Below are 26,797 nucleotides of genomic sequence, written 5' to 3' on the forward strand. Positions count from 1 at the left end.
CAGGAGGTTTCTTAAATCCTGCCGAGGTATGGGATTATGAGAAACAACAAATGGCAAGCTGTCTCTAACCCCACAGACTTTCTCACTCTCGTTTTCTCTCTCACTTTGGAATAAAAAATGCAGTGCTCCCTGCTGAGTTCTCTTTAAAATTCACATTGTCTCTTCAAATAAAGGCTGGGAGGGTGAGGTAGTGCTTTGAAAACCAGAACTCAGTCATACATTGCAGGGCCAGATCCTAGAGGATTATTCTCTCTCAGGACACTTTATAACTTCATGAGAACTTCTGGCCTGGCTTGTCTCACCGGCCAGGCGTGAGCGGCCTCAGTGGACGGCAGGGTGACCCTCTCCGAGCCCACAGGTCGGAACCAAGCTTTTCACCCTGCTTTATCCTCTCCACCATGGCTGTCCCAGGCCGGGCTGTGGTTATGTGTCTTTCCGTGACTTTTGGTGAGGTTCCTCGACTGCAGCATCCTGCAAGCTGAGAGCTGCTGGCTTCACTGCTGAAAGGCTTCAGCTGAAGCACAATTCCTGGTCCCCCAAGAAGTGGCTGGTGGGGCAGCGTGACCGTGCCTTGCTGTCCGAGATGCTCTCGCCGGGGAAACGACTGGAGGGCCCTTTCCTCCGACCCACCTTGCACTGCATTGCACTGACAAAAGCTTCAGAGCTGGGGAGGGTGAAGTTGGCAACTTGCTTTGCCATAGTTGTTCTGTGTCTTTCCCCAGTGTTGCAAAGGGAGAAATGAGCATAATAAATGAGCATACTAAAACGTGTGTTTCTTTGTTTAAATGATGCTATCGCTATGCCATTACTTTGCAGCAGGGCGATCTACCCCTTTGGGCACTGTCCTGGCACAGCACCTGGCACAGACACAGGCACACTGAGCCCTCACCGTGCCAGACACTGCAGGGAAAAAGCAACAGCCGACAAAGGACAGGCAGCCTGCTGCTTTGCAACCTTTCCAGATGCAGGGGACACTCCATCTTTTTTGGAAAAAAAAAAACAGCAACCAACACCCCGCTCCAGCACGTGCTGCGTTCCCCTCCCTGGGCTTTCCACCCTTGGCTCACTGAGAGCCAGGCCTGTGTCCGAAGGCTGCCAGCTCCTGTCCTGCCCCTGACACGGGTGTGGGGCCACAGCTGGGTTTGACCAAGGGCTCTTGGAGCACTGGGGGACCTGGCGTTAGTGTGGGACAACCGAGTTCCCCTGCCCCTCGCCTTTAGAAATCCTCTGTCAGAGGCTAACGATTTGCTTTTAATAGTGGAGCATCTTCACCTGGGCTTAAGCAGCCTGGCTAAGTGACATCGAAGCCCAGTGAAATTAGGATGGTGCCTGCCACTCTTGCAGTACTCTTTCCGTGCTTTTCAGTGCACAGCAGCAAGCAGCAGTTGTTGGGCTGAAACCGCTGGTGCCCCGGCACCCCAAGGCAGCGTGTGCCAGCCTCTGCCTTGCCTGTTTGCGTTTATTGCCGTGCCTGTTTGTGGGGCTGGAAGGATGAGGGTGGAAGAGTGTCCGGAGCAGTTTGGGGGCTGTGCTCATGAGGCCTCTGTCCTGCCAAACTCTTGGAAACAGAGGATCGGTGGGGAAAAAAAAAAAAAAACCAAACAAAAAAGCACCACAGTCGGTTTTGAGTCTTTCACGCACATAGTTCAAGCCTGTCACAGCGCCGTCAGAATTCACCAGATCCGTTAAACCTGGAGCAGAGCTGCACCATCTGCAGCTCCGGCCACAAAAGAACAGCCAGCCCAGCCGTTCCCAGCCCGGAGCGGGGCATTTCGCTTTCCCTCGTGGGGCATTTTGGAGCCGGCGTGGACGCCCGGCGGGGCGCCCCCAGGGCCAGGGGACGTTCAGCCCTGCGAGGCCCCGGGGGGGGGGGGGCTCGGGGGCTCCCCGCGGGGTCTGGAGAGGGGGCCACGGGCAGGGGCGCCCGCTGGGGGGGGGGGGCACGCCGTCGGCGGGCGGGCTCCGCTTCGCTCCGCTCCTCCTGGCCGGGCGGGCGGATCCCGGCTCCTGATTTTCCCGGGGGCTGCAGAGGCTTGTCCCGGCCCTGCGCGATCCTGCTTGGCTGCCGCCCTCCCCGCCTCCCTCCTCCTCCTCCTCCTCCTCCTCCTCCTCCACCACCCCATGTGCTTCCTGCCGGGCCAAGTTTGCAGAGCGCCGCCGCACGCCGGGCCAGCGGAGCGGAGCCGCAGCGGAGCGGGGCGCACGGAGCACGGCGGCGGGGCCGGGCCGAGCCGTGCCGGGCTAGGGCAGGGCAGGGCAGGGCAGGCTCGGCGGAGGGGCCGGCTCCGGCTCCGGCCTCGGGGCGCTCTCCCCGGCCCCTGCCCGCCCGCACCATGCCGCGGCGGCGCGGCTGCCTGCCGCCCCTCGTCTGCACTTTAGCCGCCCTCAGCCTGCCGCTGCTGCTGGCCGCCGAGCCCCGCGCCAAAAGTTGCTCCGAAGTGCGGAGGCTCTACGCCGCCAAGGGCTTCAGCCAGAGCGAGGCGCCCAGCCACGAGATCAGCGGTGAGTCGGGGGCAGCGCCGCCGCCTTTGTGCGAGCGCCGGACGGGCCCCGGGGAGCGCCCGCGGCTCGCCCAGCTCGGCACGGCCCGGCACGGCCCGGGCTGCGGGGGCACGGCTCGGCTCGGCTGGGCTCCACGGGAAGCCCCCGGAGCGCAGCGGGGGCGCCCGGCTTCCCGGCACCGGGTTTGAGGCTCCCGGAGCTCGGCGCGGCTCCGCCGGGCTGCCCCCCTTCCCCGTGCCGAGCCGTGCCGGGGCGGCGGGCGGGACCGCGCCTGTTGCCGGCTCCGCTCCCCTCCCCGCAGCCGGCTTCCAGCGCCCCGTGCCCCCGGGGCTGCCGCTGCCCCGCGGCCGGGGGGCGGCGCGGCGGGGAGCGGGACCCGGGCAGCGCTGCGAGGCGGCCGGGGCCGGGCAGGGCAGCGCAGCCCCCGCCGCAGCCGTCCCGCCCAGGTGCCTGCTGCTGCCGAAGTGAGGGGGAAATGATTCTTTTTTTTTTTTCCTTTTTTCCTTTTTTTTTTTTTAACCTTCCCCTTTTTCCCCTCCACGTTCGTCCCGAGATACTCGCGCATCCCCGGGACAGGAGTGCTCGCAGCCGGCGGCAGTAGGAAATGGTAGCTAATGTGCTCACACCCAAAACATTTTATTCTTTTTGTTTCATCCTTCATCTCCCTCCCAGGGCTGCTGCTTTTATTTCCCCTTCTGAATGACCTACTGGACCGCATTCTCCGCGGAACAAAGGAAGTGCCTTTTTAGCTGGAATCCTCGGAGACCACCAAGGACTCCAGCTCATGCACTGCAATTTCGCACTACTTTCAACAATAACAAAAATGCATGACTGAATGGCTCAAAAATGTGGAGTGTTAGAGGCATTCATTTCAGTCTAGGACACTGTCACAACACAGACAGACCCCAAGTAAATACCTTTAGATGGCTAATATAGGAGCTGGGGGTAATCTTTACCATTGGTGTGCCCTCCAGATATGCATACGTTATCCTTTTCACTGACAAACTAAAATGATTTCAGTCGGTTCCACTTTTATATTGTCAGACTAATGATATGCGTTTAGCCTGCATCTGTTTGAGTAAAATTGAGGGTCCGTTTACTTCTCCGAGAAATATTTTAATGAGAAACGTCTGACTGGTTGCAGTTAAAATACTCTCTCCGCTTCACCCTCCCTGCTTCGTAAAATAGTCTCTAATAAATAGCCTTGTATTTGGTTCGAGTCCAGCCCTCGTGGGTGTAGGATCAGGGCACGGGCAGGCTTTCTCATATGCCCGGTATCTGGAAGGTTTGACCGTTTCCATATTTTGTGTATTGTTACTTAAGATGACTTGGCTAGCTTTGGAGGATGTCAGGACTAGATCCTGCTGGCAGGGCTTCCATCTGAGGCTCTGAAGCTGTTGTCGGTTTGACCCTGCCCTTTTGCAGTGAGGGGTCAGAGAAATGTGATGAGCAAGGTAAGATTATTTGACAAAAGAAGGGCTTTCTGCAGTGACATGCTGAAAATCTCAGCCGGGTTATATTGCTGTTCCATGGGGGTGGGAGTTCGGTGTCTGGCCTCGCTTGGAAAGCAACAGGTCTCGTGAAGTTACGTTTCAAATGTCATCCTACCCTGCGGGGCATTTCGGAGGGGATGGTGGAAGTCCTTAAAGGAAGCATGCTTTGTACACCTCAGGTGCGATTGCACTTGAAATTAAAGCTCGCATCACCTGCTATAGTTTCATATTGCCCCTGCAAGTTTGGTGGTTTTGGCGCTGTTTTCGGTTTTGGTGTGGTGTTTAAAGGCTCCTGATCTCCCCTCTTGCTGCTCAGCCATTGTATGCAAATAGGGAGATGGTAACAGCTCATGCTGCTGCTGGCAGTTGACTTCCTGAGCATGCAGATAGTTCACCTGCTGCGGTGTCTGTGGGGGGTGCAGGATCCTGGGGGGGGTCCCATCGAGCAGGGCACTAGGTCCTGATAACACCGAATGGAGGCTGAGGTCTGACACGAGGTCTAAAGGTCCCTAGTGCATATTGCATCTCAGAAATGAGTCACCCACCAAACCTGTGATTTCAGGTGGTGTTTCAGGTGATAGCGATGTGTTCTCACTCACCAGGGTGAGCTGGGAAGGCAGTAACCCATTAGGTTGGCTAATCAGGGAGAACGAGATAAACGCGAGTGAGGGAAGGAGCTGTGTGTTTTGACGTGCACGGCATTGGAGTGGCTCTGGAAATGAGATTTCTGCTTGGTAGCATCGCTCCCCTGGCTGCGACGTGGCTGAGAACAGGTTGGGGAGTGTTCAGTGGGCTGTAGTGCTGGTGGGGGAGGTACAGAAACACGGTTGTTACAGGGCATGAGTTCAGTCCAAAGTCTGTCAAGTTCTGCTTTAGATTTTAGTGCTGTTTTGGTAGATTGTCTGTTATTCTCCTGCAGAATTGCTTCAGAATGCAGTGCACGGGCAGAAACTTCCTAGCACCTCTCCAAAAAAGTGCCCTAAAACCTATGGCAAACTAGTTTCTGTGAGTCAGGTGAGTTCTTTACTGTTAAAGCAGGGCTTACTGATGTACAAAACTGTTGGCCTTGAATTGTCAAAGCGAAGCAGCATGGGCAGATATGTCCCTACCCTGAGCTGTGAGGCAGTGAGTGAAGCGTCCTCACTTGATGGGCTCAGGAGTCATTCCAGGATATAGTGGCGTTTCTTTTTTTTTTTTTTTCCCATTTTTGTGTTCTTCTGGAGCAGTAGGTATGTGCAGTGTTTTTCCTTGCTGGAATGGGCATTTCCTTTAATCTTTTTATCCATGTCATTGCTGTTTTAGTTTCATTAAATGACTATTGTTTGTTCATAATTACCTAGGAGTTTCGTTTAATATTTGTTTAGACTAGGTTTGGGACCTAATTAGAGCATGTGTAAATGATAGGTTATGTCTTGTAGACATACGTGGGCATTTCTGAAAGAAGTGCACAGCTGGTCAGCTCATGGCTTGCTTGATAAGAGGTGTATAATGTGTTCTTTGTAGTGTGGAATACAGAGAAATTGTTTCCTTTTATGTTAACTTGGTGTTGGAGGTGTAAAGAGATGTTAGTGTGAGAAATCTGCATGGAGGCATTTCATAAGTCGTGGCCCTTTGGTGCTGCCTTACATCTGAGTGATCTTTGGGAGCTTCTGCACCTATAGCCCCGTGGCGCTTTGTGTCTCAAAGGCAAAGGCTGCGACTTCAGGAGTTCACCCTTAAATCCTTGGGGAAGGTAACTGCATCCCGCCTGATATTTGGTGTGAGGTGCTGGGATGGTGGAGGTCTGGTGTTGCTCTGCAGGAGCTGGCTATTATTGGTGAGGTACCCTGCAGATGGGAACGGGGCAGTTCTGCAGTGCCTGTTCCAGGGGGATGGCCTGTGAATCAGTAAAGGGTTTCTTTTTTTTTTTTTTTGGCTGCATTTCCCCAGCCCAGGCAGAGATGACTTGAAAAGATGTAGGTGAAAGTCTCGACTTCTTTTTGTTGGAAAAGTGGAGACTTCACACAGCATATGTGGTTGGGATTTTTTCATAAATTTCCTTTTAAAGGCTTTCTGTGCAAAGGGCACATCCCGGGAAGGTACTAGTCCTGCAGCCTGTTGCTGCTCACTTTGTTCATGCGCTACCCAAAAGTATTGCTCTGTATTGAATCCACACGTCTCAGGGCCGTGGTTGTGGTGGAGCGTAATTCCCTGGGGCAACCGTCTGCAGTGGCTGCTTGCACCAGTTGGTCTTGTGCAGGATGAAATGCAAAGCGAGCTGGTGGTGGTGGCATCTGTGATGTGAGACCATGGTGGTGGCGGCATCCATAAGACCTTGGTAGGTGGCTGTTATTTAAAAAAAATAAAATACAACATTCCTTTTAACTGAGGCTCTTTCTTGCTCTAAGCTATTAAATAGATGGAAATTTCTTCCCTTTTCCTACTAAGTGGAGGGAATAGATGTTTCTTTTCCCTGATTAAAAAGAAAAAAGATCTTGCCAGTCAGTGGAAAAATGTTATAAGTTGACCTGTGAGTGTCCTATAGAAGTGCAATGAGTTCCTTCAACGGCACTGCTGTTCTGGTTTCTTCTTGTGTGGATTTCATGGGGGCTTGGAGGCAGACCTGGGGGAAACACCAACCTTTGCAGGGAGCTGAAAGCAGGCAGCACTCTGTGTGCTGTCTTAGCAGAGATACTCTTTGTCTCTCTATTTATACCAAGTAAATGGAATAGCTGCATCTGTTTGTCTGTGGTGATTGAGAGAGGTTCTTTCAACGTGACAGAGAAAATTGCTTGCCCTTCAATTTTGGGCTTAGGGGATTTAACAGCTACCCAGAGTAGCTGCTGGAGGGGTGCCCTGCTGCTTGCTCACCCCTGTTGTGTTTATAGTTGTCACCTGAGTGCTGTCACCAGTGTGCCCCCCAGGTGTGCCTTGGTTGATGGGAAAGGCCGCTCTCTCAATGTATAAAATTCTGCAAACGCTTCTTTACTTCTTCATACGCTTCTCCTCGGTGGGAAGAGGCCACACGGAAAAGCTGTTGCTGGGCCTGGTCCTGGGTGGCGTTACTCGTGCCGCCTGGCGCTGCTGGGCCCGCTGCAGGATGTCTGCACAGAACAGCTCTGGGACTCGGAACCACAGAACAGCCCAGGCTGGAAGGCGCCTGGAAAGATCGTGAAGTCCGATCCTAAGTAGAAGGGAGCCTAGATGAGATTATCCAGCAGCCTGACCAACTGCATCTTGCAAACCTGCAGGGATGGGGATACTGCCACGTCCCAGGGGAGGCTGGGCCGGGCTTGGTGCGCTGCGAGGAGCACCAGACAAGGCCGCGTCCTCCTCACCTTCTCTTTGAAGGTGCGGAGCTCCCTGCCCACCAACAGCAGCTCTGTTGGCAATGGCTCTCATCGCACGGCTGTCCTGGCGGGTGGGGTGGGTTCTCGTGCCCGGCATGTATTAATAGAGCGATTGTCTGGCCACCCGTGGGTGGGGAGGTAGCTGTCGGAGAACGTCCTTGCGGCAAATGCGAGCGCTGGCATGGAAAAGTAAACGAGAAAATCGCTTGAAGTATTTTTAGCTGCTTCTAATGTCATTTAGCAACTGGAAACAGCGGGGGGGAGCGGGAGAGGGGGGTTGAGCTGGCAGTATGCAAGCCACCCGTGGCCACTGGTAAGCGCCCGGTCCCGTCCGGTGGGGCCATCGCTCAACGAGCGTTCGAGGAGAGCCAGGGACGGCCTCTGAGCGCCTTGTTCCTCCAACTGCCGTGCACCCGGGACTCCGCTTTCTCTCTTTCAGCTTCCAGAGCAGCGTCTTGTTCGACTACAGCGGCGCATTGTGTCCTAGCAGACTGCAGCGCTAAGCATGTGGTTAACAGCAACTGCGCGCAGTGGTCCGGGCTGAGTGGGAGTATCGTTTTCCTTGGCAGACACTTCATAGAAAGTTCTGTTTTTTCTGCCAGAATAAGCAGTCATTACATTCCATACAATTCATAGTCAAATTATTATCTATTGTTAAAATTGCCTTAATTATCAGATGTTTCCTTAGACATGTAGCTGTTTTTTAAAAGGCTGAATAGAAGTGTGTACATTGTGCAGGAGGCCTGAGCTGCACAATGTTTCTAGTACTGTTTTGTAATTTCAGGGAGATTTTCTGTGGCTTTCATATGTCAACAGACTTTTTATTCTCACTGAAACTGCACCAGAGCACGGCCGAGGCGGCGGCGAGGCGCTGGGCAGAGCTGCCTTGCTGCGGGATGCTGCCTGTCCCTCCCCACCACCGGCAGCCACTGTGTGGGACGGTGCACGTTATTCGCCCCTCGTAGCGGAGCAGTAAGGGGAGTTCAGGCTGGAAGTGCTGTGAAACCTACGTGGACGGAGGAGGTTTGGGCAGCACCCTGATGGAGCATCAGGGCTGCCCTATTTTCTGCAAAATCCTTCACCTCCTTCCAGAAGAGGAGTAATCCCCTGGGACTGATTCCCTGCTTTTTGTTCTGCCCTTTTTTTTTTTTTTTAAATTCCTTTAAGGAAGTTCTTGTTAGCAAGAAAAAACCTCTGGGTGCCCCCCTTCCCAGCTCCCGGAGGCGCGGGGCTGCCAGCGCCGGTCTCCGGGGCAATAACCTCCTCGCATTCCTCACATTCCTTGTGCTTTCTCTTTCTTCTGAGATTATGAAGATAACTTCCTTCTCCCATTGCTAAGCAATGCGAGGGCCCGGGAAAACTCTTGAATTTTCCCCCCTGCTCCCTGAATTACTTTGTGAGCTCCGCTGAGATCCCCTGTAGCAACCACTTCCAGTCTGCACTGTTCACTGTTATTTGTGCATCTCTGGAAGAAAGCTGCTGCTTTTGTTGTTGTTATTTTTTAATTATGAAGCACTTTAATTAAAAAAGAACAACTTTGTTGTAGCGTGTCTTACCTGCTTCCCAGTTTAAGGACTTTTCTTAATGTTTTGTGAACTGTTTTGCCTTCCTAGCAGAGGTTTCAAGCTGCCATCACTCTTGTTATTTTCCCCCCCACTTCACACACATGCAGTCTGGCAGAGCCTGTGGCAGAAGCACCGTGCTTATTCCAGGGGATTTTATTCTGGTTTAGCTCTTTCTGCTCCGAGAATGGAGCTTGGATAGAAGTAATATGCTGGCAAGAGGGGAGGAGGGATCGGAGGTTACACGCGTGTGGGGCTGGTGCCGGCCACTTGGGCTGTCAGCAGGCTTTGCCTCTACGAGGATGCAGCTACGTGGGTTTTCTTGGGATGACATTGTCTGTTTGCAAACGGCCGCGGCTGGCATCTCTGCCCACACCCCTCTGGTTTGTGCTGTGCGGCCCAGCACCTCTCGCATCCCTGCTGTACCTGGGAGGTGCTGAGACACGACCCATGGGTATGCTGGGGAAGTATTGCAGAGCCTCTTACCAGAAGCAAAATGGTGTCAAATTCCCCCCCCCCCCCCCCCACTGGCTTATTGAATAAAGCACTTCTAAAAATACTAGTTTCCATTCTTCCTGCTCAGTTTTTCAGTTTTTCTGTGGTTTGCATGTGCAGTGGTGGATGGACCAAGAGGTGTGCGAGTTTGGGGTGAGGCACCTCTCACTCTGCTTTTGGCGTAGGAAAGGTACGTGGTCAGCAGAGGAGCTGCCTGGACTGAAGGATGTTGAAGGAGTATTTCTCTTAATGTTTCCAATTTAGAAGTTGAGAATTGTCTGGATTTTAAGCAAATTCAGATGGGAGCAAACAATGATGAAATGTTTAAAATATGTTTCAACATTTTTGTGGGAATAGAAACTGTTCTTATACAGGCTAGGCTGCAGCCTTCGGGAGGTGAAAATATGTGGCCCTTACACATTGTCGGCATTGTTACTGCGTTTCTTCCCTTTTTTTAAATGCTCATAGGAAATTGGCTTTGGTAATTGAGTTTCTACAGAACCACAACATCCAATGGCTGTTCCTTTCCAGGGGTCATAGTTAGGTTAGTTTAAGTAATGTGCAGGAGGTTTAACCTCTTGTGGTTTGTAGTGCTATTCTAGAAATTGCTGGTGATTTGGGGTGTGTTAGAGTAACAGCTTCACAGGAAAACCCCAAATGTCAGGGTGTCTGGTTTTTGGAGAGCTCTGACCGCTTGCTCTGTGAGAGCCGGGCACCTTATGGTACGTCCCTCGAAGGGACGCTCTCGCTTTGGAAAATGCAGTTAAAAGTCTTTATGGCCCACTGACTCTCCTTCTGAAAGAAGCCGGAATAACTGTCTGTGTATTGTTTACCCACGTTGACTTATAACATCCTCCTGCTCCAAAACACCTTTGTTTTGGGTCCTGCAGACCCTGCGCTTGCTGCCTGGTGCCAGGTCGCATTGCCCTGCATGGCTGGTACAACAACCCCCCCCCCCCCCCCCCCCCCCCCCCAAAATCCAGGGATTTAGGGATTTTTCTGGCAGAGAAGGGCCAGCTTTAAGAAATTATGAGTTGGGGCTGGAGCTTGGTAGCATTGACAGTTTGGTATAAAAAGCTCTGTGTTGCAGGCTGCGATGACAGGCAGTGATAAATCACTCTTGGCTGGTGCTACAGGTTCCAATAATGGTGTTTTAAAAAGATTACATGGGTTTTAATGCAAACTTTTTGTGTCTTTGTACTGTCCTTTATGGGCTCCCTTTCTAAAGAGCGGAGCCTGTTTTGATTCAGCGTTCTTGGAATCTAAAGATGGAGCCAGAGTTTTACTGGGCTGAAATGCTGTTTTTTGCTTTTCCTACAAACACGAGGATCTTGTTGGAGTGTCTTTATAGCCAGCTGGCTACCAGGAGCCGTTTCACAAAGGCGCCTGTTCGTTTGTTTGTTTCTTTTAAAGGTAACTTTGCCTCATGGAGGATGAAAGAGCAAGAGGCTTTGCCCGGCTCCAGTGGGTGCTGTTAGAAAGAAGTTTCCCCGTGATAGGGAGAGGCTTTGCGTGATAGCAGTGAGGGGGAAAAACAACCTTGGGCACATACCCTTCGTTTCCTTGGCCCGTTCCCATGGGAGGACTGGGCATTTGTATGATCAAAGGAACCATAACCATCAAAGGCCTGGTGGAAAATAATTCCCTTGCCAGGTACATGTGGGTACCTGGGGCTGGGCAGGGTTTGCCTTTGCTCCAAGATGTGTGGGGTGGCTGTTTGTTTTTGTTTTTTGTTTTTTTTTTTTTTTATTTTTAATTATTATTGTTCCCACTGAGGATTGCAGGAGGAAAATGGACCATTTCTGGGGCCTGCCCTTCATTGTGGCATGGGAACAGCAGCATCTGTCTGGGGGATGCTGGTGATCAGGGGGTGCTGGGGTGGCCCAGCTGTGCCGGGGCGAAGGCAGGCTCTTGCAGCGTGGTGACAGCTGCGCAGTGATGCTGGGCTAGGAGCAGCTTTAATTCCCTGGCAGCCCGCTCCAGCAAGGGACAGCCAGCGGCTTGCCCACCCGCCTGGCTGCGGGTTTCTGAGGGCGGCAGGTCCGGGGAGAGGACAAGGTGCCTTTGTCCGTGGTGGCCATGGTCTCCCGTCAGGGCACAAACCCTGTGCGCAGATAAGGGGTGGGAGCAGTGCCACCCGTTTTGTTTGGGTTGAAGGAAAACAAGCTGATTTTTGGCTCCATTCAGACGTGGAGCTGCGAGTGCCACAGGACCATATGTTTTTCTCCTTGGGGGGGGGGGGGGGGGAATGGCTTTGATAGTGTCTGCTAATGATTCAGGGCTGTTTACATAATAATTGTGGTTGGCTTTCATTAGCTCTCGTAAGGAGATAGCTTTCCTTTAGCGCAGTTGCTTCTCTGTTTGGTTTCACACCGTTGTGGCAGGGGGGGCGGTGAGACTGGGCCGCGGCCCCTCGGCAGGCACAGCGATGGGCTCCCTGCTCCTTGCTGCAGAGGAGAGGGGACACGCAGCCTGGGCAGCCCCTGGAAGACCCAGGTAATGGTGCGGAGCATCATAGCATCTCCACAGAGTGGAGTTTACCTCCGGTTTGGGTGATTCCTCAGTGCAGTGCTTGATGTTTGCACTAAGAACTCTTGGCGTTACGTAGTGGCAAGGAAGGAAATCCACTGACCTGCTTCCACCAGGGGGAAAAAGCCGGGACGTTTCACCTATCGGAAGAACTGATCTGTACATCGCGGATATTGGTTGCGTGTGCGACGCTCCTGGATTAGATGCTGCAGCCTCACCTTGGTACGGCGCTTGTTTGCTTTCCGTGTCCGAATAATCGGGGAAGGGTGGTGTTTGTGCAGCATCTGCCTGCCACAGCTACCGCTGCCTGAGCAGGAGAGCCTGGAAACTGCTGGGGGACACAACCTAGCGCTGAGCTCTTACTAAATAAATAATGTTGCTCGATGGAGAATACAATAGCCTGAGTGCTACCTTTTGAAAAGGTGAAGTTGGATGTTGTTGCCCCCCCCTTTTTAACTCAACAGCGGGTGTGTCATGGTTTAAGATCTGTGCCAGAGGCAGTGTGGGCACAGCTGACCCTGCAGGCACGGTGCCACTTTGAAGTGGGGTGAGTCCCGCGAGGAGTGGGTGCTTGCCTGTCCCCTTTGGCTGCAGATGGCTGTTTCTTTAGGAAAGTGTCCTAAAAAACACTAAAAAACGTGGTAGGTTAATGGCTCAGATGTTTGAGGGAGATCCCAAACAGAAGATGGATTCACCACCTTCTCCTCCAAACAAAACTTCTAAAAATCTTTTTCCATCCGTTGTCTCAGTTCTGAACTGTTCCTGTGGCTCGTTGTCCCAGCTGGTCCTTTGATAGGCAAGGAAGGAGCTAGCCCCAGATCTTGGGATTTTGGCTGCTCCTGATGAAGGGTCAGAGCTTGCAGGAACCTCATGGCCACAGAGCCACCAGGGGCAGGCTCCTCACTGCGATTCGCCTGGGTGGGCTGGGGAAGGTGGCACTGTTCTCAGCTGCATGGCTTCAGGTAATTAAGGAGAGTTAATTGAAGAGCGGTGGCTTGGCGGGTGGCTGGCTGAAAAAGTGAAGGGATGGGGGCTCAGTGCTGTTCCTGCCCCCGCTGAAACCACCCTGCTGAAGGGATGCAGGGAGCCCTGTGGAAGGGGCACAGCTAGCAAAACTTCGCATAACTCAGTCCTCCGCTTTATTAAAGGCTCCTTTATAACGTTCTGTCCTAACACCCGCCAGAACAGCCGGCCTTTTCAGCAGCCTGAAACCTCCCTTGCCGGGAAGGCTCCCGAGCGGGAGCAGCCGTGCTGGCACGGCGCTGCTCCAGACCGTCGCCGACGCTGCTTGGAAAACCCAGCCTGCGTGCGGGCGAGGATGCCAGGCACGGCTGGCGCTCCATGGACAGTGTTTTCCAGGGTTTCCAAAGCCAGAGATGGGTCTGCTTGCCAGGCAGCGAGCTCAACAGGCAACTGAGAAATAGCTGTGGCGTGTAAGGGTTAATTTCTAGGTATTAAAATATGCACAAAAGGTTAAATGGGACTTCCTCCGTGTCAATGAATTACGGCTTTAAAATATTTGCATTCTTTCCTGAAAGATTTAGGAATAATTATATAGCACTCAGGGGCAAGGCATTGCCAGATAAACTTAACAACTCTATAATTTGTACTCGAGGCAGGGTTTCCTGTAAATGATAGCTTTGTTTAATTTTACAATACTGCTTCCAAATGTTTGCTGGTTATGAATTGCCAACCAAAATGGACTTGTGAATCTGGAAGAGTATTTGTTTGTTTGTTATTGGAGACAATAAAAGCTGCTGAATTAGGCTAAAACTTGGCATCTCGTTTAAAACTTCTAGGTATCCTCTCCCATGCAGGGTTGTTGGGGTGAGCAGCCGAGGTACGGTGCTTGCAGCTTTCCTGCTTACTGTACAGAGTCCCTGAGCTGCTCCGGGGTCTCTTCCTGCTCAGCGTTTCTTTTTCTGGGTTTGAGAAAGGAGCGCTGCAGTTTCAGTGCACATACTTTATTTCCATTACTCAAAGCCGGAGTCATGCATAGTTACAGCCAGAGACACTTCAGCAGCTCTGGGGATAACAAGATAGCTGACAGATTGGAATGCGGATTTATCAGGGGTAAAAACTGGCAAAATTCCTTATTTCTGATTCTTCTTCTTAAATGGACCCTTCATGTTCCTGCTGTATGAGGCCACCGAAAGTTTTAACCCTTGTGTTCCCCAGCTAAATCTAGGGATTCGCACTGGAGCCACATTCGTGTTTTCTCTGATTAAATTGCTCAGTCTCAGTTTATGGGTGTTTCTCGTTTCTCTCTCTCTCTCTTTTTTTTTAAAGTGAATCTCTTCCAGAAATGTTTTCAATGGGTTTTTATTTTCAAGTGCAGGCCTTTTTACCAGATGTGTGGCTGAGCGACCACAGAATGTAAATTTTACTGTATATTGCCTTTGGACTGGCAGAAAAGAAAGACTTTGAAAGACTACTGGGCAGTTAACATAGGAGGATTGTGTCATGAAATCCGCTTCCTTGGGATTTGATTCGTATTAATTTCTTTCAGAGCAAATCACACTTGGCGTCAATTGCATTTTGATGTAGCGCTACTTTTCTTTGTGCATTTGTTAGGACCTGGAAATAGTGTACATTGATATGAGAAACAGGTCATCTTTAGCTATGTATATATATGTGTATGTTAATGTTCTGAGACATCGAGCATTGTCTTTGTGGGAAACAAGTTATAAGACGAGAAGCACGCTTGGAAGTTGAATAATGTGAAATCCCTCAGTTACGGGAGCTAGGTTCAGAAGACGAGATGAGCTGTTTAGCAGGAGAGTTTCAAGTTAAATTTTAACCTCGGAGAATTCCCGAAATCTGCTGCGAGCAGCTGCTGGTGCAGCAAGATGTGCTTCGTGGCAGCCCCAGGCGGGGGGCCGGGTCTGGCGCCCCGCTCTGACATAGCTGTCTGCAGGGTGGGTATATTTGGAGCTGGTGGTTGCTCCTGTGGTTGTGCGTCTCGACCGGAGGAGAATGAAGAGAACATCGCTTTTTATTTGAAAAGGAAAGGATTGCTCAAGGATTGCAAAACACTTTGTTTTGGAAAAATATCATTGTTTGAAAATAGCGTGGGAGCGGGAGAGGGGCTGTCTCTGGGTGCTTCTGGACCAGTTTTGTTATGGTGCACCGGTGGGACAGGTCCTCCATCCCCCTCAGGACACCCGGACAGTGCAGGAGACCCATGTTACAGCCTTGCTGCAGCCCTGGCAGCATCGCTTTGTGTTGGCTGTGGGTCGTTAAACGCCTCCCTGCTGCAGGGACTTCTCGTCTCTCCTCTGTTCTTTTTTTAGCTCCAAACTTTTTATAGTGTTGCTGCTTCAGGAGGTGCTTGGATAACAAAGCAGCCAAGGGGATGGGAGGAGAGAGACCCTCTCCCAGCTTGGGAAAGACTAACAACTTCTAAACCTGACCTAAAAAAACCTAAACCTAAACCTGACCGACCCTTCTAATCGGCACTGCTGACTGTCCTGGATGGGTGAGGGTGGCTCTGGCATGGCACAGGTGAATGTCCCGTTGCTCTGCCAGCCCCCAGCATGTGGACAGGGTGTTCCTCTGTTGCTGCCCCTGTTGTGGGCTCCCTCCCTGGGGTTTGCCCTGCGCCGGGGGCTGTTTACCTTTCCGTGAGCGGATTTAGTGCTGCTGCCTGGGAGAGGGGTGGCAAAGGTCCTGTTTGCACTCCCTCCTCCCCCCAGCTGAGCCAGGCTGCTCGGGGCATGCTTAAAAAGACAAAATTGACCCATTTGATACCTGCCAGTAAAAGCCTGGATGGGGTTGTCCCGTTACGATAAGGTGCTTCCAGACGGGCTTGTTTCTTTTCCACGCTGCTGAACCAGATCGCGCTGCCCTCGTGTAGCTGTTTGCGCAGCCACGGCCGCTGTGCACGTGCAGTCACTGAGCTGTAGCGTGGGGGTGATGTTGCCAAAATACAGGTTCAGTGGTGGAAAGTCTCTGTGATACCTGGGCTTCTCTTCTGCACTCAGTGCTGAAGTCTCCCAGCTTTGCTTGTTCCAAAATGCCTACGAAGGGATGCAATACTGTGTTGGTTAGAGGGAAGAGACCTTCCTGGGCAGGGAAGATGGGGCATAGGGCTGTGACTGGGAGGCAGACTTAAGTTTTGGTCCCCTTCCAGGCTCGGGGCAGGGCAGGGGTGGCTCAGCATGGGAGGCAGTACAAGCCCCGAGATGGGCACCAGGCAGGAGAGGTGCTGTGTGTCCCTGCACACCTCCTGCTCCTGTCTTCAGGAGGTGAAATACGAGTTTGGAAGGAAGACTTGGGAAACCAGAAGGATGGGCTCATCTTAAGAGACTGAAACGGCCTCCTGTGCTCCCCTGCCCTCCTCGCGGGCAGTTGTCCTCTGCAGCCGCATGCTCCGTCTGGGACTCCCCGGACCATCCTGGGAGGATTTTGCTCGAACAAAGCTTGTGGTGAAGAAGCCGGCTTGCAAATTGTTGAAAAGATGTTGAGATTTATCTATGCTAATGTGATGAGAAGTGCCCGTGTGAACCTGCAGGGAGATAACGCCGGTGTTCACAGCTGCACCAGGCGGCAGATACGGTTCTTGTCTGCTTTGTGGGGGAGAGGAGGAGGAATTCTTAATTTTGAGATATCCTTATCTTAATCCTTTCTCCCCTCTCTCCTGCCCCCCTTCCCGCCCCTTCCAGGGTGGGTTAAACTGCTCAGCTTTACCTTTTCCACAAATACTGACCGCCGCCTGGTTCCAGACCAGGGGAATATATGAGGGGTCTGTTCCACCAGCGGGATGTTTTTTTGGACATAGGTCACATTATGCTGGCTGAGCACAGTGCGCTGCTTGTGTGAGCTGGGTGGCTTGGACAACAGATACCCAGGCAGTTAAAAAAAAAAAAAAAAAAAAAAAAGTAATGCTTGGTGGGAGTAGCAGGCAAGGGCTTAAAATCACATTTTTCAGGTAAAAACCTTATTTACAAACTCGGCTGTGGTCTTAGCTCCAAGGTGATTTATTTAAGGGGAGATGAAGGTGGGACATGGGAGGTGTAGCTGATGGTTCAGACTGTCTCTGGGGCTTGGGGGCTGTGCTCTGGTCCCAGAATTTTTCGTCCAGGTAAATGCCCCTAGGTAGGTGGCAGCGACCCCAGCCTCAGGCTCAGCTGTGGTGGAATCAGCAGGCTGACGTCCTGCTGCCTTGCCCTGGGAGAGGCCTGGATCAGTGCCTCTCGCTTCTCTGTGCTGCGGAAGGGATGTACATCCCCTTCTTCAAGGGGCCAAAGCCATTTCTAGAGGCTTGCTGTTGTGGCATGGGGCTCTGCTTGCCGGAGGGAGGATTTCGTCTTGCAGTGGCCCGATTTCAGGCAGTTTCAAAGGTCTTGGGAAAGTTTCACCTCATGTTTTTGGTGCTAGACTTCATCTGTCTCCGGTTGCGCTGCTTATTTGCCTTTCTCCATGCGATGTTTTAGGCCCAGCCGTGCGCGTTTTTGGAGGTTTGTCATATTTACACTAGCAGTTCTCAGAAAGTTCAGCTGAAAAGCAGCTTTTCTTCCTGGGAAAAGCCAGGAACCGCTAATGTGAAATCTTTGTGTATAAAGTTGCCTTTCTCTGCTTATAAACAGTGGCCCTAGGATGGATGTGTGGTGGACCTGTTTAGATTTAAATCTGACCCACCTCCTTGTTTTCGGTGCTGACTTTCTCTTTGAGGAACGTGTTCTTTCCTGCCTTTTGCAACAACACGTGGTGTGAGTTTTTAACCTTTAAAATTGGAAAGTCATGTCATATTGCAGTGTCCTGCCGTAGACGGCAGCGTATGATTTTCCCCACAATGCTGTGTACACGGCTTGCTTGGGAAGTTCCCGTGTAGCCTTCCTGCCAGTGGGTAGGCCAGCTGGGCAGGGTGGGGGGCTATGCTGTGCCTGGGAGGGCAGACCTCAAGGTAGTGGAGATGACGAATACCATGGTTGGTTTGGCTGTCCTCTATCCCGTAGTGGAAGGAGTGTGTTTATGGCCATCTTGGCCTTCTGAGGTTGTTGGTGGTGAGTGGAGCAAGGCTGGAAATCTGTGTGTGTGTCACTGAATTAATTTGGAGTGAGAGTTTTGCCAGCTTTATATGGTCTCTTGGCCATGTGCAGAAATAGAATATCCTTGGACAAACGTCCTACCCCTGTGAGCTGGCCTCCTTGTACTGATCTTCCTGTGTCTTCTGCCAAAGCAATGTGGCTTTCTCAGGCTGGCTGGATTATAAGGATCTGATAGCTACAGAGAGCCCATCACATGTCCTGATAACCCCTGGTAAATCTGCAGGAGAGGGTGAGCCGGGAAGCCCTTGTGCGTGCCTTGGCCTTGCAGCTGTGATAGGAGGCGTGAGACCGAGCTCTGATGGCTGTCCCTCCCAGAGCCCTTCATTTGGGCTTGTTTTCCCCACCCTGGTTTGCGTCAGATTGATGTGAGGTAATTATTTCTGAACCCCTTTGGGTTGGTGACTCCGGTCCAGCTGCAGTTGGGAAGGAGGTTCTGCAGTGAGGAGCGGAGGGAAGATGTGGAGCAGAGCCACGTCACACATGGCCGCGGCTACTCTGGTCCCATCAAAGTCAGGCTGGCCGAGAATTTGGCAATGTTGGTGGTGAAAAAAGTAAAGCCTTAGTGTGCTTTTGCGTACAGGGCTGAAAATGCCTGAGTCTACCTTGCTTTCTCTTGTTTTTATTTTGGGAGTGTGCATCCACCTGCACAGACTGACAGAGCTGCTCTGCATCCTCTACAAGAGAAGCCTCCTAACCGAAATATTAGGTCCAAAGCTCGGACAAGCTGTAGGTTTGGCTTTCTGGGGAGAGGGCTTTGCTCTGTGTCTGGGCTGAGAAAGCACATCCTTGTGCTGAGCTAAACTGGAGAGAAGCCTGTGGAACAGCAGGTGTGGACCAGAGTGAGTGCAGTGCCTTCTCCCTGGCTGCCAAAATGTGCATCGTGTTGCTGTGAAAATGTCTCGTGGAAAACTTTCTGCTCATAAGAAATTTCATGCATGTCTGCCCAAGACCTGCTTTTGGACTCAATGTTGTTTTCTAAACAAATGAGGCTCTTTGGTCCTTGAAGGGGAATGGGGGGCACTAACCATTCTGCCGCCTAGCAGCCCATCAGCCCTAGCTGATGAGCTATGAGCTGGTGAAGGAGATAATTTGTTGAGCAGGAGCTGAGCACTGAAGTGAGTAATAGCTCTCCTGAACTCCCTTATTTTGTGGGCCCCCTAAAAAATGATTTCCAGAGGAGCCACAGCCCCCTGCATCTCAGGCTTGTCTCCTGCCTCTGTGTGTGCTTCCACAGACCCCTCTAGTCGCCCCAGTACTGCAGATCACAAACTGAATATTAAACGTTTCGTAAGAGCCAAACTGTCTTGTCGGGGGGGGGGAGTATAGATTCAAAATGCATTTGAATGATCTGGCATTTTTTATATCTTTTTCCAGTGTCTCTTAACCTGCTATAATTCTTAAGTTATCTCTGCTATTACTGTGCTTGGCAAGCTCTGTAGGCAGAGGAAGTGTTTATTCATGTGGGTTTTACATAGATAAATACAGTTGTGAAGTAGTATTGACACATGGAAATGTTTGTGGATGCTTAGAGAAGAATCACCTGCTTTGTGATAGCTCTGTGTCAGTTCCTTGGTTTGAATGTCTGTACAAAATCCAGTCCGAACAAAGCATGTTGTAGAAAAGGATGCATATTTCTTTGGCTTAAAAAGAAGAGAAAAAAACCCTAAAACATACATACACGCACGCCCTTAGTAAATGTTTTGTGCACGTCAGAAACAAAAGCACCAACATTTGCTTGTCAGAGCTAATAAAGTGTGCTTGGATCTTAATTTTTCTGCTTGATTTCACAAAGTAATTGAAACTTCCTTTTTTGCTGCAAGCTTTTTTCTTTTTTTTCTTCTTTCTCCTTTAAAGTTTTTAAAAGAACATCTTTTGGTCAGTGAGTTTATGGAATTTTGCTCAGGAGGCAGATGCAGTTCGAGCTCACTGAACAAGTGGTCACTCAAAGCTCACAGGACAAATCGCTTGTCTCTGCAAGTCATTTCTCCAAGTTGAAAAACACCTAGACCAAATAAACCTTGAACTAGAGGTTTTATAGGAGCTTTTGAGCATGTAAGCGAAGCTTTTGTAATCACGGTAATCTGATAAAACCTTAAAAAACAGGGGTCCCATAAAGAAAATAGTAGTTCCACTTGAGGTGATAAAAGCCACATCTGGCAAGCTTTGCTTGCTACCTCCTGATGACCTGAGAGAGAGGCAAATAACCCCTGCTGGAGAGGCAAGGACGCTGTAGCCCTGTGCGGCGGTGCCGTGCCCAGCTGTGGGCACGCGGCCATCCAACACCCGCCACTGGGCAGGCAAAATAGTTCATGTAAGAATGAAGCAGCGGCTTTTGAGGGAGGAACAAAGCATTTGTCGGAGTGGAGGAGAGGGGAAGGAGGCTGTGGTGGTGCTTTAGAGGCTGGCCGACTTGAGAGGTGTTTTCCTGCTGTTAGATGCAGCCCGTCCTCTAGTTTGAGCTTGCAAATTGCACGAATATTATGTATTGTGATCCGCCCCTGAGTAAGCATGGCATATTGAGTTTTAGAGGTTAGAATAAGGAGGGGCTGCATAATTGAAAACAAACAAACAGCAAAGACAAAAAAAGAAACATAAAACAGCAAACCCAAACCCACAAATAGAAAACAGACTTTCCAGATTGATTAGTTCAAATTTGTTTATTTGAAGTACCAAAAGTTAGCATCATCACTCTTTTGGGGTGTCTCTCAAATTTGGCAATATGTTGACCATGTGTTTTCAGATGATCTTTTCACAAGAAACTGTTTTTTTTCTTTTCTTTTTTTTTGTTGTGGGGGGAGGGTGTTCTTGCCTTAAACGTTGAATTGAAAGGAGTAGGGCAGACTGCAAAGACTAATTTGCAGTCTTGACATGCAGGTGCTGTTCTTGAAGGAATTATGCTCTGTAAAAACTTCTGTTTCAGGGAGGATTTTCCTTGGGCGTGTTAAAGAGCACCAAGTGTTTCCTGTAACTTCTAAGACATGCTACTGTTAACTTTTTTTCCGTGTCCCTGCTGGAAGCAGGTTTAAGAACAATAATGCACTTACTGGCTTCAGGAGGAAGTGAAGAGCTGCAATGAGCTGCTGATAAGGTCTAATTTTACTTTTGGTTCTCAGGGTGTTAGGACTGGAAGTTGTTTCCTACCTGCAGTAACAGATCGGTAGCTCAGCTGTAATAATTCACATATTTGGCTGAAACACCACTAAGCCCCCAGACGGAGGAATTACAGCTTCAGCCTATTAACTGTTGGCCATTAATGAGCCAGGTATAAATGCCGTGATTGTGCTTGAAATTTCTAAGCCGAATCCTCTGTATTTGATGTAAGAACGTCTCCTAAGGAAAATCAGCTAACTTCTCAGGGTTTTCACCTTTCCTCTTTGGGATGGAGTAGTACACTTCAGGTCAGGCTGATACCATCTCATGCGTTTGTGCTATCAAAGCTGGTGGAAGTTCCCCGCCGCTCTGGCAGCCCAGCTCCGATGTTCTCTCACATCCAGGCGCCTTGTTTATCTTTGACCAGAGGCTTGGATAAACTTCCAAAATAAATTAACATAGCAGTCCGCTCGGTCTCCTTTGGCGGAGGTTTTGCGGAGTGACTCAAACGTTATAAATATGAAAGCAGCTAGACTTCAAACACTTCTCTCGGACAAAGTTTTCACAGTCGTCTCCTATAGCGTCGAAGGAGAATGTTTCCTTGAAGCAAATCTTTATTTTATTTAATACTCCCCCCCCCACACACACTTTCTCTATTCGCTTGCCTCTGGCCTGCGCTCTCACTTCACACCTGCCCTTCTGATGAAGAAATAATGAGCGAAGATGGATCGGTGTGCCAGTACTGCAGCCCTTCGGGCTGGTGCAGCTCGAGCAGGAACCGAAGGTCAGGCTGCGGGCGGCGGAGGCTGGGCCTCCCCGCGCTTGGGCAGCGCTTGCTCGCATGCAGGAATGCGGTAACAGGATTTAAAGGAAGCATACGGAACTAACGAGGATTAAGGCTAATTGTCTGCCCCGTTCCACGAAGGGTGGCAGGATGTGGCCGTGCGGGGAGTGGTACAGTAGGAAAATCCAGCGGTTACGGTCTCTTCACGGAGGACGTGCGTAGGCTTGGTGGGTTTGCTCGCTGTGTGAAGGAATGGAAAGTAGTAGCTTGGAAAGAGGGGGGAAAAAAAAAAGAAATAAAGGTTCAGTTCTTCCTTCTCAAAGGTTTTGAGCACGTTGGAGCAAATATTTCTGCAGTTGGTAGCAGTACTCCAAGTGGATGATTCTCATCATGCCTGGGCTCTGGTTTTTTTTGTTTGTTTGTTTGCTGGTGTTGCAGAGCTGTCCCTCTGTGAGGGGAGGTGATGTCCCTCAGCTGCTAGGCTGTAGTGGTGGGGCTCAGTGCCAGTGGAGGCCTCTCACTGATGGACCCTGTGTGCCAGCGAGTTCGTTTTGAGAAAAGACACGCTGCTGTCAGAGGTGTTTTGGGGACCTTGCCTTCCCTTGCAGTTCAGGCTGGTGGCTCTAGTCTTGCAGAGGCCCCTGGTATCCCTCGGCTTGAATAAGTAGGGATTTGTGAGTGGATGGGCAGCGTGCATGCATGCGTTCATTCCTCCTTGGTTCTTGGGCTTTAACCAGTTTGAATAATGGCACCTAAAGCTCACCATTTTGTCTCTTCGGAGTCTCTTAGTGGATGAGGCAGATGTGTGGCGGCAGGGGGGGGTGCCCTGTTTTCTAGCATGGGATGGCTTTTAGGTTACAGCTGGACTTGGCTACGCTTGAAGCCTTAAAGCTTTTCATCTTTTTGTTTATACTTCCCCCAAGCAAGTCAGCGATGCTCTTGCACGTAGAGAAGATGGAGCGTTTCCCCTCAGTAGAGAGCTTTTGCTCACCTCTGTTTTTCCCCAGGGAAGGGTGGTGTTGGGTGCTGTGGCACGAGTGGCCAGTAGCGCATCTGGGTGCAGAAGCATGCCCCTCTGTGTCACCTGTGACTTTCGGGTGGCCCTGGCTGGTCCTGTCTCTCTGCAGAGCCCCTGCATGCCCTCCCTGAACAAGACCAGCCCTGTGAAAGGCAGGGTGAATTAGTGCATGCTCAAGGATGGAAAAAAAATTACCCCGCCGTTTTTCATGCGTTAGTGTATTTGTAGGCTGCCCTTTAACACAGTGCTTTGCAGTTTGGTGTAGGGGCTTCTGTTTTTGTCCCCCTCTAGGAATTTTTGTTGCAGAACTGCTGCAAGCTCTGCAGTCTGTATTACAGGTCTTGCAACAGAGAATTAATCTCTCTGGAAGGTAACTAACGTCTTTCTCTCCTTCTCCAATTTATAGATTAGATTATTGTTTGTTTAAAGTCCAGGGTATTTTTTTTTTAATTTTACGTTAAGTCAAAAACAGGAAACAGTGGCTGATTTTCATGAGCTTTGTTTCTTATTTAAGGGATTACAAACATCTTTGGGGGCTTTCTTACATTTTTGCTTTTTGCTGCTGACTCGCATGCCACTATTACTTCTGTTCCTTTTGGTGCACTTCAGCACACGGACACGTTAGCTCCGTTTTGAGTGATGGCGTGGGCTGGTTTTTGCTTCAACAGAACTTAGCTTCTTTTGAACCCCTGTGTGGCATCCGAGGGGCAGGGCGCTGGGGGGCTGACCGCAGGGGCACGGCACTGCCAGAGCTGAGCCGAGCCAGCAGATGACCGGGCTGCTGGCACACACCGGACGGGCTGGGTGCATCTCACAAGAACCTACTGTGCGATTCTGAAGCATGGTTTTGTGCATCAAGGCTGGAATCAGCTATGTTTATAAAGAGGGGGGAAAAAAAAAAGAAGTGGAAGAGCCGTTGCCAATGGTGTATTCCTGTTTTCTGCTGCCTGCCTGCGTGTGGTACCACCCTGAACCGGCGAGCATCCCGGGGGGTGCGTGCCGGTGGGTCCGGGCAGCGTAGGGGGAAAGGAGCTGGAAGCGTCACGGGAAAATATTGTTAGGAATGAAAAATATTCCAGTTCGCATAACAGTGTTTGTGGCAGAATCCGTTTGGGTTAAAAGCTGCTTTTTTGGCAAATAACCTGAATCTTTATGGAAAAAAACAAACAGGCAGTTTTTTGGCTTTGTTTGCCTTCTTGATGGGGAATTTGAGGAAAAAATGAGAAGTCTTACAAAGAAAGTAACTGTCTCCAAGCCAGATCTCTTCTATTTACTGTTCCTTGTGCCTGAGGTTTCAGTAATTCTGTGTATTTGCTGTTCCCAATGGATTCTCTTTTTTTTTTTTCTTCCCCATTTAATTGCATAAAATCATACTCAGTGGTGATTTATTTTTTCTTTAGGGTGGTGGGGATGTGCGTTACCCCTTTAAGATCTGCTGGACAACTTTGTTGAATTAAGAAGTCTGATTACTGACTGTACACAGCTTTTTAATGGGTTTTATCACGACTATTCTTGCCTTTTAGTGTACCCAGTATTACCAGCTGAAAGTGTCTGGCTCTCTAGTTGTTCTTAGTGGCCGGTGGAGGGACAGGGCCACCGCCTGTCTCAGCAATTCTGGAGACAGGTCTCCTGTGTGCTGTGTGCCTTGTCTTCCTCGCCTGAGAAGCTTTTGTTTGTTTTTCCATCACAAATTGCCCGTTGTGTAACACATCTCTCATAAGGCATGTATACAGAGACGCATTATGGAAACTATTTCATGTCTAAAGAATTCAGTGATAATAAGGAGAATTTGCATTTCCCAGGTTCTCACTCAGCAAAGTGAAGTGGGTGTTTTTGGTTTTGTTTTTTTAATTAAGAAACAACTCTTGGTTTTCATTGAAGGTTTCTGTCTTAGCAAGAGCCAGAGAGAATCCTCTAGTTAACCAGAGCTATTTTGCTCCCCAGGCTTGCTTAAATAATAAGTTTAATTATGTAGTGTTGTTTTTTTCTTCTCCTTGACTTATTTGTATATTCAGGTCTTTGTGTGGTTTCTCTCCCTTTTGATGTTTGCAGAAATGCATTATCTTCATCTGTCTGGTTTATGTTTGGTGTGCCACTAATTGACTCAATATCCTGTTTGTGGAAACGAAAGTACTCTATCATAGCAGAGTTTTCCAAGGTGTAAAACCCTACCATACTCAGGCCACCCTGCCGGAGAGGAAGTCACTGTGGAAACGAAATTGCAAGCGTGTTTTTCCTCAGGTAAACAGGTTTTTGACTTGGGGCTGACTTGTGGGGCTGCAGATGGCATTTGTGCGGGGCGCCGGAGGCCTTCAGGTGAGGCTGGGGCAGCTTTTGGTGGCCTCCACAGGTGCACCTGGACCTCACTCTTGCCCCAAGACAGAGCCTGGCAGGGTTAACTGGTTATGCTTCGGAGGCAGCTGAGGGGACAGGCAGGCTTTCCTCTTGTTTTGGGTTGAAGAGCTGCATTAGTAGCCTGGGATGCCCTGAAATCGCTTACGTTGGCCTCAGTGGCAGTGGTGGCCCAGGCTTGGTTGTTCAGGGACGTGGCCCTGCCGTCAACTGGAAGACGAGCACTACTGTCACAATTTGGACTCAGACGGGTAGAAGGCAAGGGCCCGCTTTGTGTCCTAAGCTGCTCTTTCCAGAACAAAATTAAGGCTCCTAATGTGCGTTTGGCTTAATGTACACGCACACACATAAATCTCTCTCGTTCTTTTCGGTCCCTGACCCTCTTGGCAGTAAATTTGTGAACCTGAAGCTGTCAACAAAGCAAAATGGAAAAATAAAAGCCAGACAGACCTTGGTTGTGTACGATATTTTAAGTAACTGTAGGTACGCATGATGGAAATAATTAAGATTATTTGTTGTGCTGAACAGAGGTATGTCACTGAGGTATTGTGTGCGCTGGCATTCCCCACGCCTGCGAGATGGATTAGCAGCTGAGTTAACAGATGCAGTAAAGCTTGACCGAAAATAGTTCACTGTTGTTAAGCGTAGGTGAAAGGGCTTTGGTTTGGGTATCAAAGAGTGTGTTTTGACTACTTGACAAGTTTGCAAAAAATCATTTCAATATTATAAGCTTTCTCTGTGAGTCTGGGGAATTTTTCTGTGCCATTAGAGTAATCAGCAAAAAGCTGAAACACACATTGATTAATAACCTAAGTGGAAGCGCATGGGAAACAAGTGGCTTTAATATTAATAAGGCAAATAAACCATTTATATAAAACGGTTGCTAATTGAGTGGGATGTTAAATACACTGCATGCTGGCATACGCTGCCAAATTTCTGTACTTTCATAACCCGGCTATGTGTGAGCATGTCTTCTGGCTTTAAAAACTGCCGGGTGGCTGGAAGAAGGGGTGCAGGTTGGGGCTGGAAGAAGGGGTGGACGAACGGCTGTGGTGGCTGGATGGAGGGCAGGGCTTCTGGGGCTGTGAAAGGGCTGGCACCTGGCCCGAGGGTGATGCTGGCTGCAGATCTGGCTGCAGACCACGGTGTGGATCTGGGTTTGGGTTTGCTTCTTCTGGTGCCTTTTGGGTTTCAAATCCCAGGAAGAATTGCAAAAGGAGAAGAAAGGAAAGCTGCGTCTGGTTGTGTGATGGTGGCCTTCAGGATGGGAAGCGATTCACATCAGAAATGGGGCACGTCATTTTCTGTCTGATGGTGAGAAATATGGGTAGGTGGCTGCACGCAGCACTTCTGGTGGAAGTGAGCAGGCTACATTTGAAATTGTGGTAGCACCACGTGCTCAGGAGCATCGCGGGAGATGTGGTCTGAATGTCCCAGCCTGGTCTGACCCGCTGTGACCAGAGGGTACTGGCAGCGCTGCATCATCTGCAGGATGAGAGCTCAGAAACTTCTAATTCCACTGCCCAAGGTGGACGCGTTGCCTCCGTTAGCAGGATCTCAGTGCTGTTTTACATCTCTTCCTTCCTGGCACGC

General features: G+C 50.3%; 1 protein-coding gene across 2 annotated transcripts in view; it reads left to right on the plus strand.

Annotated features, from left to right (window-relative positions):
- The first annotated feature begins 2,088 nt into the window (after positions 1-2,088).
- GPC4 (glypican 4) overlaps positions 2,089-26,797 on the plus strand; it is a 69,735-nt gene continuing 45,026 nt past the window's right edge. Inside the window, exon 1 of one of the 2 annotated variants that reach the window (XM_080553712.1) lies at positions 2,089-2,502. In XM_080553712.1, the coding sequence (XP_080409838.1) occupies positions 2,334-2,502 (169 nt within the window). In that variant the 5' untranslated portion in view covers positions 2,089-2,333. Of the gene's footprint in view, positions 2,503-4,495; positions 4,769-26,797 lie in introns of those variants that run through there. The other variant, XM_080553713.1, reaches the window with a different exon arrangement.

The sequence above is a fragment of the Anser brachyrhynchus genome (assembly GCF_964034855.1).
Source record: "Anser brachyrhynchus genome assembly, chromosome: 13".
NCBI lineage: Eukaryota > Metazoa > Chordata > Aves > Anseriformes > Anatidae > Anser > Anser brachyrhynchus.